Source organism: Cricetulus griseus, chromosome 5 (genome assembly GCF_003668045.3).
Source record: "Cricetulus griseus strain 17A/GY chromosome 5, alternate assembly CriGri-PICRH-1.0, whole genome shotgun sequence".
Classification (NCBI taxonomy): Eukaryota; Metazoa; Chordata; class Mammalia; order Rodentia; family Cricetidae; genus Cricetulus; species Cricetulus griseus.
In genome coordinates this window covers 171,312,801-171,329,291 of record NC_048598.1, presented here as the reverse complement: position 1 = coordinate 171,329,291, position 16,491 = coordinate 171,312,801, and the positions used below count along the sequence as shown (strand labels likewise).

The 16,491-nt window shown below is 49.0% G+C and overlaps 1 protein-coding gene across 1 annotated transcript; it reads right to left on the bottom strand.

Annotated features, from left to right (window-relative positions):
• Positions 1-13,481: 13,481 nt before the first annotated feature.
• On the bottom strand, positions 13,482-16,045 carry LOC113835856. Its single transcript, XM_027416973.2, is given in 3 exon segments — positions 13,482-14,152; positions 14,197-14,526; positions 15,013-16,045. Coding segments are annotated over 3 exon segments (2,034 nt in total).
• Positions 16,046-16,491: the final 446 nt, after the last annotated feature.

Below are 16,491 nucleotides of genomic sequence, written 5' to 3'. Positions count from 1 at the left end.
CACAGAGAGATCCTTCTGGTGACATCACAGTGCCACAGAGAGACCCTTCATGGGTCATCACAGAGACACAGTAGACCCTTTAGGTGACATCACAGAGCCACAGAGAGACCATTCAGGTGACATCACTTAGCCACAAAGAGACACTTCAGGTGACATCACAGAGCCAGTGTAAGACCCTTCAGGTGACAACACAGAGACATAGAGAGAAACTTGAGGTGACATCACAGATCCACAGAGAGACCCTTAGATGACATCACAGAGCCACAGGAGAGACCTTTCATGTGATATCAGAGCCACAGATAGACACTTCAGGTGACATCGTAGAGCCACAGAAAGACACTTCAGGAGACATTACTGATCCAGAGTAAGACACTTGAGGTGACATCACAGAGACACAGAGAGACCCTTCACTTGAGATCACAGAGCCACAGAGAGACCCTTTAGGTGACATCACAGAACCAAGAGAAAACCTTCACGTGACATCACAGAGTCACAGATGTATCATTCATAAGACATCACAAAACCACATAGATAACCTTCTGAGGTCATTACAAATATACAGACAGAACTTTCAGGTGACATCAAAGATTCACAGTGAGACCCTTAAGGTGACATCACAGAGGCACACAGAGACCCTTCAGGTGACAACACAGAGCCACAGAGAGACCCTTGAAGTGACATCACTGAGCCACTGAAAGACTTTCATGTGACATTACATTGCGTCCGGAAAGACACTATTGGTGACATCACAGAGCCATGAGAAAGAAACATCAGGTGACATCACAGAGCCACAGGATAGACCCTTCAGTTGACATCACAGATCCACAGAGAGATCCTTCAGGTGCAATAGCAGTGCCACAGAGAGACCCTTCATGTGTCATCACAGAGACACCGGAGACACTTTAGGTGACATCACTCTCCACAGAGAGACCCTTCAGGTGACATCACATAGCCACAAAGAGACACTTCACGTGACATCACAGAGCAAGAGAAAGACCCTTCAGGTGACATCACAGAGACATACAGAGACTCTTTAGATGACCTCACAGTTCCACAGAGAGACCCATAGATGACATCACAGAGCAACAGAGAGGCCATTTATGTGACATCACAGAGCCACAGAGTGACCCTTCAGGTGACATCACCTAGCCACAGATAGACCCTTCAGGTGACATGACAGAGATACAGAGAGACACTTCAGGTGACATCACAGAGCCAAAATGAGACACTTCAGGTGACATCACAGAGCCACAGAGAGTCACTTCATGTGATATCACAGAGCCACAGATAGACACTTCATGTGACATCACAGAGACACAGAGAGTCACTTAGGTGACTTCACAGAGCCACAGAGAGACAATTCAGGTGACATCATAGAGCCACAGAGAGACACATCAGGTGACATTACAGATCCAGAGTAAGACACTTCAGGTGCCATCACATAGAAACAGAGAGACTCTTCAGGGGACCTCACAGATCCACAGAGAGACCCATCACTTGACATCACAGAGCCACAGAGAGACCCTTCAGGTGACATGAGAGAACCAAGAAAGACCCTTCAGATGACATCACAGAGCCACAGATAGACCCTTCAGGTGACATCACAGAGCCACAGAGAACCCCTTCAGGTGCCATCACAGAGCCAAGTAAGACCCTACAGGTGACATCACGAGCCATAGAGAGACCCTTCAGGTGACATCACAGAGCCAAAATGAGACACTTCAGGTGACATCACAGAGCCACAGAGAGACACTTCAGGTGATATCACAGAGACACAGATAGTCACTTTTGGTGACTTCACAGAGCCACAGAGAGACACTTCACGTGACATCATAGAGCCACAGAGAGACAAATCAAGTGACATTACAGATCCAGAGTAAGACACTTCGTGTGACATCACAGTGACACAAAGAGTCTCTTCAGGGGACCTCACTGATCCACAGAGAGAACCTTCACTTGACATTACAGAGCCACAGAGAGACCCTTCAGGTGACATGACAGAACCAAGAGAGACCCTTCACATGACATCACAGAGCCACAGAGATACCTTTCAGGTGACATCACAGAGCCAAATGAGACCCTTCAGGTGACATCACGAGCCATAGAGAGACCCTTCAGGTGACATCACAGAATTACAGTGAGACCCTTAATTTGACATCACAGAGGCACACGAAAACCCTTCAGGTGACAAAATAGAGCCACAGAGAGACCCTTCAAGTGACATCACTGAGCCACAGAGAGACTATTCTTGTGACATCACATTGCAACCTGAAAGACACTATTGGTGACATCACAGAGCCATAGGAAAGAAACATCAGGTGACATCACAGAGCCACAGGAAAGAACCTTCATTCGACATCAAAGAGCCACAGAGAGATCTCTCTGGTGACATCACAGTGCCACAGAAAGACACTTCAGGTGTCATCATAGAGACACAGGAGACCCATTAGGTGTCATCACAGAGCCACAGAGAGACCCTTCAGGTGACATCACCTAGCCACAGATAGACACTTCAGGTGACATCACAGACACAGAGAGTCACTTTAGGTGACTTCACAGAGCCACAGAGAGACACTTCAGGTGCCATCATAGAGCCACAGAGAGATACATCAGGTGACATTACAGATCCAGAGTAAGACCCTTCAGGTGACATCACAGAGAAACAGAGAAACTCTTCAGGTGACCTCACAGATCCACAGAGAGACCCATCACTTGACATCACAGAGCCACACACAGACACTTCAGGTGACATGAGAGAACCAAGAGAGACCCTTCAGGTGACTTCACAGAGCCACAGATAGACCCTTCAGGTGACATCACAGAGCCACAGGGAGACCCTTAGGTGACATCACAGAGCCACAGAGACACTTCATGTGACATCACAGAATCCCTGTGGAACACTTAAAGTGACATCACAGAGGTACACAGAGACACTTCAGGTGACATCACAGAGCCACAGAGAGACCCTTCCAATGACATCACAAAGCCAATATGAGACACTTCATGTGACATCACAGAATCCCTGTGAAACACTTAAAGTGACATCACAGAGGTACACAGAGACCCTTCAGGTGACAACACAGAGCCACAGAGAGACCCTTGAAGTGACATCACTGAGCCACAGAGAGACTTTCATGTGATATCACAGAGCCACAGATAGACCCTTCGGGTGACATCACAGAGACACAGAGAGTCCCCTTATGTGACTTCACAGAGCCAATATGAGACACTTCAGGTGACATCACAGAGCCACAGAGAGACCCTTCAGGTGACATCACAGAGCCACAGATAGACCCTTCGGGTGACATCACAGAGACACAGAGAGTCCCCTTAGGTGACTTCACAGAGCCACAGAGAGACACATCAGGTGACATCATAGAGCCACAGGGAGGCACTTCAAGTGTCATTACAGATCCAGAGTACGATCCTTCATGTGACATCACAGAGACACAGAGAGACTATTCAGGGGACCTCACAGATCCACAGACATACTCTTCATTTGACATCACAGAGCCACAGAGAGATCCTTCTGGTCACATCACAGTGCCACAGAGAGAACCTTCATGCGTCATCACAAAGACACAGGAGACCCTTTAGGTGACATCACAGAGCCACATAGAGACCATTCAGGTGACATCACTAAGCCACAAAGAGACACTTCAGGTGACATCACAGAGCCAGAGTAAGACCCTTCAGGTGACGTCACAGAGACATAGAGAGACATTTTAGGTGACCTCACAGATCCACAGAGAGACCCTTAGATGACATCAAAGAGCCACAGAGAAACCTTTCATGTGACATCACAGAGCCACAGATAGACACTTCAGGTGACATCGTAGAGCCACGTAGAGACACTTCAGGTGACATTAATGATGCAGAGTGAGACCCTTCAGGTGACATCACAGAGACACAGAGAGACCCTTCACTTGACATCACAGAGCCACAGAGAAAAACATCAGGTGACATCACAGAGACACTAAGAGACCCGGTGAAATCATAGAACCAGAGAGAGACTCTTCAGGTGACATCACAGAGTCACAGATGTATCCTTCATAAGACATCACAACACCACATAGATACCCTTCTGAGGTCATCACAAAACTACAGACAGAACTTTCAGGTGACATCAAAGATTCACAGTGAGACCATTAAAGTGACATCACAGAGGCACACAGAGACTCTTCAGGTGACAACACAGAGCCACAGAGTGACCCTTGAAGTGACATCACTGAGCCACAGAGAGACTTTCATGTGACATCACATTGCCACCGGAAAGACACTATTGGTGACATCACAGAGCCACGAGAAAGAAACATCAGGTGACATCACAGAGCCACAGGAAAGACCCTTCAGTTGACATCACAGATCCACAGAGAGATCCTTCAGGTGCAATAGCAGTGCCACAGAGAGACCCTTCATGTGTCATCAGAGAGACACCGGAGACATTTTAGGTGACATCACTCTCCGCAGAGAGACCCTTCAGGTGACATCACATAGCCACAAAGAGACACTTCAGGTGACATCACAGAGACATAGAGAGACTCTTTAGATGACCTCACAGTTCCACAGAGAGACCCTTAGATGACATCACAGAGCCACAGAGAGGCCATTTATGTGACATCACAGAGCCACAGAGTGACCCTTCAGGTGACATCACCTAGCCACAGATAGACACTTCAAGTGACATCACAGAGACACAGAGAGTCACTTTAGGTGACTTCACAGAGCCACAGAGAGACACTTCAGGTGACATCACAGAGCCACAGAGAGACCCTTCAGGTGATATCACAGAGCCACAGATAGAACCCGCGTGTGACATCACAGAGATACAAAGAGTCCCTTTAGGTGACTTCACAGAGCCAGAGAGAGACACATGAGGTGACATCATACAGCCACAGGGAGGCACTTCAAGTGTCATTACAGATCCAGAGTACGATTCTTCATGTGACATCACAGAGACACAGAGAGACTTTTCAGGGACCTCAGAGAACCACAGAGAGACTCTTCACTTGACATCACAGAGCCACAGAGAGACCCTTCAGGTGATATCACAGAGCCACAGATAGACCCTTCGGGTGACATCACAGAGAAACAGAGAGTCCCATTATGTGACTTCACAGAGCCAATATGAGACACTTCAGGTGACATCACAGAGCCACAGAGAGACCCTTCAGGTGATATCACAGAGCCACAGATAGACCCTTCGGGTGACATCACAGAGACACAGAGAGTCCACTTAGGTGACTTCACAGAGCCACAGAGAGACACATCAGGTGACATCATAGAGCCACAGGGAGGCACTTCAAGTGTCATTACAGATCCAGAGTACGATTCTTCATGTGACATCACAGAGACACAGAGAGACTTTTCAGGGACCTCAGAGAACCACAGAGAGACTCTTCACTTGACATCACAGAGCCACAGAGAAACCTTTCATGTGACATCACAGAGCCACAGAGATCCTTCAGGTGACATCACAGAACCAAGAGAGACCCTTCAGGTGACATCACAGAGCCACAGAGACCCTTCAGGTGACATCACACAGCCACAGATAGACCCTTCAGGTGACATCACAGAGCCACACAGAAACCCTACAGGTGACATCACAGAGATACAGAGAGACACTTCAGCTGACATCACAGAGCCACAGAGAGACACTTCATGTGATATCACAGAGCCACAGATAGACACTTCAGTTGACATCAGAGAGACACAGAGAGTCACTTGAGGAGACTTCAAAGAGCCACAGAGAGGCACTTCAGTTGACATCATAGAGCCACAGAGAGACACATCAGGTGACATTACAGATCCAGAGTAAGTCCCTTCAGGTGACATCACAGAGAAACAGAGAGACTCTTCAGAGGACCTCACAGATGCACAGAGAGACCCATCACTTGACATCACAGAGCCACAGAGAGACCCTTCATGTGACATGAGAGAACCAAGAGAGACCCTTCAGGTGACATCACAGAGCCCCAGAGAACCCCTTCAGGTGACATCACAGAACCAAATGAGACCCTTCAGGTGACATCACAGAGCCACAGGGAGACCCTTGGGTGACATCACAGAGCCACAGAGACCCTTCAGGTAACATCACACAATCACTGTGAAACACTTAAAGTGACATCACAGAGGCACACAGAGACAATTCAGGTGACAGCACAGAGCCACAGAGAGACCCTTCAAGTGACATCACAGAGCCGCAGAGACAGCCTTCCCATGACATCACAGAGCCAATATGAGACACTTCAGGTGACATCACAGAGCCACAGAGAGACCCTTCAGGTGATATCACAGAGCCACAGAGAGACCCTTCAGGTGATATCACAGAGCCACAGATAGACCCTTCAAGTGACATCACAGAGACACAGAGAGTCCCTTTAGGTGAATTCACAGAGCCACAGAGAGACACATCAGGTGACATCATAGAACCACAGGGAGGCACTTCAAGTGCCATTACAGATCCAGAGTATGATCCTTCATGTGACATCACAAAGACACAGAGAGACTATTCAGGGGACCTCACAGATCCACAGACAGACACTTCACTTAACATCACAGAGCCACAGAAGCACCTTTCATGTGACATCACAGAGCCACAGAGAGACCCTTCCCTTGACATCACAGAGCCACAGAGACCCTTCAGGTGATATCTCAGAACCAAGAGAGACCCTTCAGGTGACATCACAGAGCCACAGAGACCCTTCAGGTGACATCACACATCCAGAGTAAGAACCTATAGGTGACATCACAGTGCCAAATGAGACCCTTCAGGTGACATCATGAGCCATAGACAGACCCTTCAGGTGACATCACAGAGCCACAGATAGACCCTTCAGGTGACATCACAGAGCCACAGAGAACCCCTTCAGGTGACATCACAGAGCCAAATGAGACCCTTCACGTGACATTACGAGCCATAGAGAGACCCTTCAGGTGACATCACAGAACCATAGGGAGAGCATTAGGTGACATCTCAGAGACACAGAGACCCTTCATGTGACATCACACAATCCCTGTGAAACACTTAAAGTGACATCACAGAGGTACACAGAGACACTTCAGGTCACAGCCCAGAGCCACAGAGAGACCAAGTGACATCACAGAGCCACAGAGAGACCCTTCCCATGACATCACAAAGCCAATATGAGACACTTCAGGTGACATCACAGAGCCATAGAGAGACCCTTCAGGTGATATCACACAGCCACAGATAGACCCTTCGGGTGACATCACAGAGACACAGAGAGTTCCTTTAGGTGACTTCACAGAGCCACAGAGAGACATATCAGGTGACATCATACAGCCACAGGGAGGCACTTCAAGGGTCATTACAGATCCAGAGTACGATACATCATGTGGCATCACAGAGACACCGAGAGCCGTTTCAGGGGACCTCACAGATCCACAGACAGACTCTTCACTTGACATCACAGAGCCACAGAGAGACCTTTCATGTGACATCACAGAGCCACAGAGACCCTTCAGGTGACATCACACAGCCACAGATAGACCCTTCAGGTGACATCACAGAGCCACACAGAAACCCTACAGGTGACATCACAGAGCCAAATGAGACCCTTCAGGTGACATCACGATCTGTGATGTCACTGGAGTGTCTCTTGGTGGCTTTGTGATGTCAACTAAATGGTGTCTCTGTGGCTCTGTGATGACACCTGAAGTGTCTCTCTGTGGCTCTGTAATGTCACATGAAGGGTCTCCATGTGGCTCTGTGATGTCACCTGAAGGCACTCTGTTGGCTCTGTGATGTCACCTGAAGTGTCTCACTGTGGCTATGTGATGTCACCTGAAGTGTCTCTCTGTGGATCTGTGATGTCACCTGAATGGTCGTTCAGTGGCTCTGTGATGTCACCTGAATTGTCTCTCTCTGGTTCTGTGATGTCACCTGAATGGGGTCTCTGCAGTTCTGTGATGTCAACTGAAGGGTAACACTGTGACTCTGTGTTGTCACCAGAAAGACTCTCTGTGGCTCTGTGATGTCACCTGAAGTGTCTCTCTGTGGTTCTGTGATGTTACCTGAAGGGTCTTTCTGTGGCTCTGTGATGTCACCTGAAGCGTCTCTCTGTGGCTCTGTGATGACACTTGAATTGTCTCTGTGTGGCCTTGTGATGTCACAAGAATGGTGTATCTGTGGCTCTGTGATGTCACAAGAAGGGGTCTCTTTGCCTCTGTGACAACACCAGAGGATCTCTTTCTGGTTCTGTGATGTCATAAGAAGTGTCAATCTCTGGCTCTGTGATGTCACCTGAAGGGTAATTCTGTTGCTCTGTGATGTCACCTCGAGTGTCTCTGTGTGGCTCAGTGATGACACATGAAGTGTATCTCTGTGGCTGTGTAATGTCACCTGAAGGGTCTCTCTGTGGCTCTGTGATGTCTCCTGGAGGGGATCTCTGTGGTTCTGTGATGTCAACTGAATTGTATCTCTGTGGCTCTGTGATGACACCTGAACGGTCTATCTGTGGCTCTGTGATGACTCCTGTAGGGTCTCTCTGTGGATCAGCGATGACACCTGAGGTGTCTCTGTATGGCTCTGTGATGTCACCTGAATGGTCCCTCTCTGGTTCTGTGATGTCACCAGAAGGTTCTCTTAGTGGCTTTTTGATATCACCTGAATGGTGTCTCTGTGTCTCTGATGTCACCAGAAGAGGTCTCTTTGACTCTATGATGTCACCAGAAGTATCTCTCTCTGGTTCTGTGATGTCAACTGAATGGTCTCTCTGTTGCTCTGTGATGTCACATGAAGCGTCTCACAGTGGCTAAGGGATGTCAACTGAAAGGTCTGTTTGTGGCTCTGTGAAGTCACCAGAAGGGTCTCTCTCTGGATCTGTGATGTCACTGGAGTGTCTCTTGGTGGCATTGTGATGTCAACTAAATGGTGGCTCTGTGGCTCTGTGATGTCACCTGAAGTGGTCTCTGTGTCTCTGTGATGTCAAATGAAGTGTCTCTCTGTGGCTCTGTGATGTCACCTGAAGGGTCTCTCTGTGGCTCTGTAATGTCACCTGAAGGGTCTCACTGTTGCTCTGTGATGACACCTGAAGTGTCTCTCTGTGGCTCTGTGATGACACCTGAGTGGTCGTTCAGTGGCTCTTTGATGTCACCTGAATGGTCTCTCTGTAGTTCTGTGATGTCACTTGAAGGGTAACACTGTGACTCTATGTTGTCACCTGAAAGTCTCTCTGTGGCTCTGTGATGTCACCTGAAGTGTCTCTCTGTAGCTCTGTGATGTTACCTGAAGGGTCTCTCTGTGGGTCTGTGATGACACCTGAAGTGTCTCTGTTGGCCTTGTGATATCACGTGAAGTGTCTCTCTGTGGCTCTCTGATGTCACAAGAAGGGTATCTCTAATGCTCTGCGATGACACCGGAAGGGTCTCTCTGTGGCTCTGTGATGTCACCTAAAGTGTCTCTCTGTGGCTCTGTGATGTCATCTGTAGTGTCTCTCTGTGGCTCTGTGATGACACCTAAGGCTCTCTCTTTGGCTCTGTGAAGTCACCTGAGGTGTCTCAATATGGCTCTGTGATGTCACCTGAAGGGTCTCTTAGTGGCTCTGTGATGTCACCTGAATGGTGTATCTCTGGCTCTTGATGTCACCAGAAGGGATCACTGTGGCTCTGTGATATCACCAGAAGGATCTCTTTCTGGTTCCGTGATGTCACCAGAAGTGTCAATCTGTGTCTGTGATGTCACTTGAATGGTAAATCTGTGGCTCTGTATGTCACCTGTAGGGTCTCTCTGTGCCTCTGTGATGACAACTTAAGGGTATCTCTGGCTCTGTGATGTCACCTGAAGAGTCTCATAGTGGCTTTGTGATGTCACCTGAATGGTGTTTTTGTGGCTCTGTGATGTCACCAGAAGGGGTCTCTTTGGCTCTGTGATATCACCAGAAGGATCTCTCTCTGGTTCTGTAATGTCACAAGAAGTGTCAATCTGTGGCTCTGTGATGTCTCCTGACATATAACTCTGTGGCTCTGTGATGTCTCCTGAAGTGTCTCTCTGTTGTTCTGTGATGTCACCTGAAGAGTCTCTCTGTGGATCTTGATGACACCTGAAGTGTCTCTCTGTGGCTCTGTGATGTCGCTTGATGTGACTCTCTGTGGCTCTGTGATGACACCTGAAGTATCTCTGTGTGGCTCTGTGATGTCACCGAAAGCATCTCTCTGTGGCTAAGGGATGTCACCTGAAGGGTCTCTCTGTGGTTCTGTGATGTCACCTGAAGGGTAACTCTGTGGCTCTGTGATGTCACCTGAAGTGTCTCTCTGTGGCTCTGTGATGTCACCTGTAGGGTCGCTCAGTGGCTCTGTGATGTCACCAGTAGGGTCTCTCTGCATCTCTGTGATATCAACAATAGTTTCTTTCTTGGGGCTCTGTGATGTCACATGAAGTGTCTATCATGTGCCTCTGTGATATCACACAATGTGTCATTCCTGTGGCTCTGTGATGTCTCCTGAAGATTCTCTCCTGTGGCTATGTGATATCAACTGAATTGTATCTCTGTGGCTCTGTGATGATACCTGAACGTTCTCTCTGTGGCTCTGTGATGACACCTGAAGGGTCTATCTGTGGATCTGGGATGACACCTGAGTTGTCTCTGTATGGCTCTGTGATGTCACCTGAAGGGTCCCTCTCTGGTTCTGTTATGTCACCTGAAGGGCCTCTTAGTGGCTTTGTGATGTCACCTAAAAGGTGTCTCTGTGTCTCTGATGTCACCAGAAGAGGTCTCTGTGACTCTGTGATGTCACCAGAAGGATCTCTCTCTGGTTCTCTTTTGTCAACTGAATGTTCTCTCTGTGGCTCTGTGATGTCACCTGAAGCGTCTCTCAGTGGCTAAGGGATGTCACCTGAATGGTCTCTCTGTGGCTCTGTGATGTCACCTGAAGCGTCTCTCAGTGGCTAAGGGATGTCACCTGAAAGGTCACTTTGTGGCTCTCTGAAGTCACCAGAAGGATCTCTCTTGGTTCTGTGATGTCACCTGGAGGGTCTCTTGGTGACTTTGTGATGTCAACTGAATGGTGTCTCTGTGGCTCTGTGATGTCACCTGAAGGGTCTCTCTGTGGATCTGTGATGACACGTGAAGTGTCTCTGTGTGGCTCTGTAATGTCGAATGAAGTGACTCTCTGTGGCTCTGTGATGACACCTGAAGTGTCTCTGTGTGGCTCTGTGATGTCACATGAAGCGTCTCTCTGTGGCTAAAGGATGTCAACTGAAGGGTCTCTCTGTGGCTCTGTGATGTCAGCTGAAGTGTCTCTCTGATGCTCTGTGATGACAACTGTAGGGTAACTCTGTGGCTCTGTGATGTCACCTGAAGCATCTCTCTGTGGCTAAGGGATGTCAACTGAAGGCTCTCTTTGTGTCTCTGTGATGTCGTCAGAAGGGTCTCTCTCTGGTTCTGTGATGTCACTTGAAGGTTCTCTCTGTGGCTCTGTGATGTCACATGAAGCGTCTCTCTGTGAGTAAGGGATGTCAACTGAAGTGTTTCTCTGTGGCTCTGTTGAAAGACCCCCGTGGAGGTACTTTCATAGAAGGAGACCCGTACCCAGGAATCAGTGAGACCACGAACTTGGATGCAAACTGCTTTATTGGAGACATGGGTACCCAGGGTGACTTAGCTTCTGTGATACCAAGTGTGCCTCCAGCCAAAGGAGAGGGGTCCTTATATAGCAAAAAGCACAAGCGAGAAGCAGGGATTCTATTGGATAATTCAAATGAGGCGCAGTACAGAGCTATTCCCATTGGTCAATGTAAATGAGGCGCTACACAGGGTTATTCAAATGAGTCATTTCTATTGGACGGTTCAAGTGAGGCACAGAGCCATTCCAGACCAGCATATTCTCAAGGTCTGGTGTCTGGTACAATGGACTCAATTCCCCCCTCTGCGTCCAGATGGCTGACCTTGGGCACGAGGGCCTTGGGACAGAGTGTTCCCCATCGAGTGGGGGCGCGGGGGCGGGGCCCCGGGCCGCCCCACCTGATGCTCGCCCTTGGGCCAGCCCACCTGGTGCTTGCCCTCGGGCTGCCTCACGGGCTCCTCGCTCGGCCCGGGGGCTCGGGCCCCGCTGGGGTGGACCAGCTTTGGAGGGAACCTGCGGCCGGACTTGCGGCGGCAGGGAAGTGGAGGCCGGTGGGGGTGGAGATCGGGGAGGCACAGGAGGGAGGCATCCGCCACGCGCCCCGTCGGCGGGGAACTTAAGAGCTAAGGGGAAGGGGTCTTTCATTCCCCCATTTCTCTTGTAACTGAATGGAATCTTTCATTCAGAGGTCTCTGGATATTCTGGATCTATTTGCTTTAGCTGGTGGTATTGCTGAGTTAAGACTAAGGCCTGTATAACAGATAGTCGTTCTCTGATGAATTGAGTCATCTTGTTCAGAATGCAGGGACCAAGCATAAGGATTAAAAATAGAATAATCAGAGGTCCCATGAGAGTGGATATAAGGGTAGTGAGCCAGGGGGACTTAGCGAACCATCCTTCGAACCATCCCTGTTGAGACTCAAATAGCTGTTGACTCTGGTTAAGTCTTTCTCTAAGTTTGGCCATGCTGTCTCTAACTATTCCTGTGTGGTCTGCATAAAAGCAGCATTCTTCCTTGAGGGCAGCACATAGTCCTTCTTCCTGTAAAAATAATAAATCTAGCCCTCGTCTGTTCTGTAGGACTACCTCAGAGAGTGATGTTAAGGATTTCTCGAGTGCACTGACTGCCTCTTCTAGGATCTGGATATCTGTGTGCATGGCTTGTTGTAGAAGCTTAAAATGATTAATTCCCTGTAAGGCAACTGTACCGGTCCCTATGCCAGCTGCTATGCCCCCACTGTTATCCCTCCTAATAATAGGGCCACGGTAAAGGATATTGGTTCCCTCTTATATCGGGTTGATTTTCCTAGTACGCTGTAAACATACTCAGGTTGGTGGTATGTGACTTTGGGCCAAAGTTCTATCAATATACAAAAGTCAATGGTGGTATTGAGGACAGTGGTAGAGACACAGGGAGTCAAACCAGGACTGCAAGCCCAATAAGTTCCATAAGGGGCAATAAGGTATCGGCTGTCCTGAGATAATGGCTCTACTTGGTTACATAATTCTTGATGTGAGGGAGGAACCCTGCCTATGCATAGCCCCTTTCCTGAGACCTCAGATATTGTGAGCTTGTGCTGCATGGCAGCTCCACAACTAGTAGGTGCTGAGGTTTGGTTAGAGTAGTTGCCCAGTACTGCCACGCCTTCATAATATGGGGGCCGGGAAACCAGGCATAACCAGCATTCCTGAGTCTTGTTGGGGTCTGAAAAATTTAAGGCTTGGTAAACTCCTTGGATTAATTGTAATAATCTATCTCCGGTATCTGGAAGGTCCCTGGTTATCTTGATGTTTAGGGCGTCTGGGGAGGGGGAGAAGATAACTGCACCTGGAGTAGGAGTGACAGCTTTAGGAACGGTAGGGGGTTCAGGGACTTGGAATTGGGTTGGGGCTCTCTAGTCCGCTATTACTGGTTTTGGCCGGACTGATTGTTGGCTTAGGGGAGTAATTTGTCTGTACAGGGAGAATAAGGTAACCGGATCTTTCCCTGCTCGGTGCAGCCGGAGTCCCCAGACTTTAGGACTATCCCAAGTAGTCCTTTTTCCAGCATCTGTGAACCTTAGGATGAGGGGGTTGCATTTTCCTCTGGGGGTGGCGCCTTTAATGTTTCCCCCTTTGGTACTGTCATAACAAGGTCCACAGATTTTAAGCCCACATTTCCGTGACCCTGTCTCTATGTACCCGGGGATTTCCCTCCTTTAGAGGGTAATGAAGTCCCAAGAGGAGGAGGGTTTCCAATAAGCATCTCCTGTGGTTTCACATCCCCAGCTTGCACAATATCCCTCTTGTGGCCCCCCGCATTTGTCGGTTGGTTTATGACTGGGGCAGACATAAAAATCTTTTTTTCGTGTTCTCATCCTTTCTCCAGGGTGATGGCATCCGTACCCTGGGAATGGTTCCTGGTCCGAGGGATCCCAATCAGACCCCACTAAGTCACATAGGTCGACATAGAGAGGAGGGAACCCACCATGTAGAGTCCCTATATAAGTGCTGAGGTTGGCTATTTCCCCGGTCCCTAGGTTGGCTACTTTCCAGGTGATATTATAAACCCTGTGGGGGTTGGTTGCTACATGGGGGGTAAAAAGACAAACAATCAACAGGAGGGTGTACGAGAGAGTCTTATCTTCAAAGGATTTTGAGTGCTGTGCGCGGTCCATTCTGATGCAGTGGCTGAATCGGTGGGTCGGGCTGGTTTTACATGAGAGGCATGTATCCAAGCTGCAATGCCATCTACTTTGAGTGCGGTGGGGGTGGTAAGAAAAACGATGTAGGGTCCCTTCCAGCGGGGTTCGAGGTTCTTGGTCTGGTGACGCCGAACCCAGACTGTGTCCCCGATCTGGTAGGAATGGGGAATGGCAGGATGGTCCCTCTGGTCTTTATAGGCTTGAGCAAGGGGTTTCCAGACCTCCCGTTGTACTAGTTGGAGGGCCTGTAAATGAGCTTGGAGAGAAGGGGAGTTAGCAAAATCTGAGACATCTTGATCAAGAAAGTTAATGATAGGGGTAGGTACTCCATGCAGGATCTCAAAGGGTGTGAGCCCATGTGGTCCAGGGGTATTACGAGCATGGTAGAGTGCTAGGGGGAGTAGGAGGACCCAGTCTCTAGTGCCAGTTGCAAGCGACAATTTTGTTAAAGTCTCCTTGATTGTTCTATTCATCCTTTCTACCTGTCCTGAACTTTGGGGTCTATAAGCACAATGTAATTTCCAATCAATCCCCAACAAGGTGGCCACTGACTGACTTACCTGGGAGACGAAGGCGGGCCCATTGTCTGTTCCCAGTACCTGAGGCATCCCATAACGGGGAAAGATTTCTTCAAGTAATTTCTTAGTAACGATCTTGGCTGTTTCATGTTTAGTAGGGAAGGCTTCAACCCATCCTGAAAAGGTCTCTACAAAAACTAATAGATACTTGTATCCATATTTACCTGGTTTAATCTCAGTGAAATCTATCTCCCAATGTGTTCCGGGCCGGTAGCCTCTGACCCGGTTCACGGGGGGAAGCTTCAGTCTGGATGCGTTGACTCGGGCGCACGCATCACATTGCTCAGTTACCTGTTTTAGAATATCATTCTTCCCCAAAAGGAAATTGAATTCCTCTTCTTGTTCGAGGAGCTCCCGCATCTTCTTGGAGCTCAGATGTGTCATCTTATGTAAAAATTTCACTAGGTACTTGGTTACCCAGTAGGGGATGACAGTCTTTCCTTCATAAGTCCAATCCCCGTTTGGTTCCTTTGTGGCTCCCAATTTCTCTAGGGTTTGGATGTCTCTTTGTTCATAGTCCCATGAGGGGGAGGGACAGTCGTTGGTGGGCTCTAGAGCCAGGAGGTTAGTGGTGTCTGTGGTCACGGCCGCCTCTCCGGCAGCCAAGTCTGCCCTTCGATTGCCCCTTGCTTCATAAGAATCCCCTTTTTGGTGTCCGGGGCAATGTATGATACTTAAGGCGGCGGGCAGATGAAGAGCCCTTAGGAGAGCGAGGATTTCCTCCTTATTTTTAATGTCTTTCCCTTTGGAGGTAAGCAGCCCCCTCCGTCTGTAAATTTCTCCATGTATATGGGCAGTGGCGAAGGCATAACGACTGTCTGTATACACGGTGAGCCTCTTACCTTCTGCCAACTTTAGAGCCTGCGTGAGTGCAATGAGCTCTGCCTTCTGCACGGAGGTTCCAGGAGGGAGTGCCTGGGCCCAGATGACCTGATCCTCTGAGGTGACCACCGCTCCAGCCCTCCGTTCTCCTTGATGCAAAAAGCTGCTTCCATCCGTGAACCAGATGTGGTCCGGGCTGGGTAGAGGCTGGTCAGTCAGGTCGGGTCTCGCCCCATGGGCCTCGGCCAGTACCTGTAAGCAATCATGAGCCTCGGGCTCCCCAGGGAGGGGGAGCAGGGTGGCTGGGTTCAGAGTCACCAAAGGCCTGAAGTGGACCTGGTCTTTGTCCAACAGCATAGTCTGGTAATGAGTCATTCGGGCATTAGTAAGCCATCTATCTGGAGGCTGTCTGATGACTGCCTCAACTGCATGAGGAGCATGTATGGGCTTGGCCCGGGGGTTCTTAGGGCATTCTCTTGCCCAATGTCCTTTTTCTTTGCAGTAAGCACATTGATCCCTGTCCAGGTGGGGCCCCCTTCTGTCTTCCCTCTGCCTATTCTGTCTCTGTCCTATCACTACTGTGGCCAATAGCCTACTCATCTCTTTATTCCGCTTACGGTCTCTCGCAACCTCTTTCTCCTCTGCTTCTTGTCTTAGTCTTTCCTCTCTCTTCTGGGTTTCCTTCCTCCAGCGTTCTTCTCTTTCTGCCTGTGTTTCCCTCTTATTAAAAATACGTTCTGCTTCCTTCAGCAAATCTTGGAGTGTATATCCCTGTAAATTTTCTAGCCTTTGAAGCTTGTTTCTTATGTCCGGGGCTGACT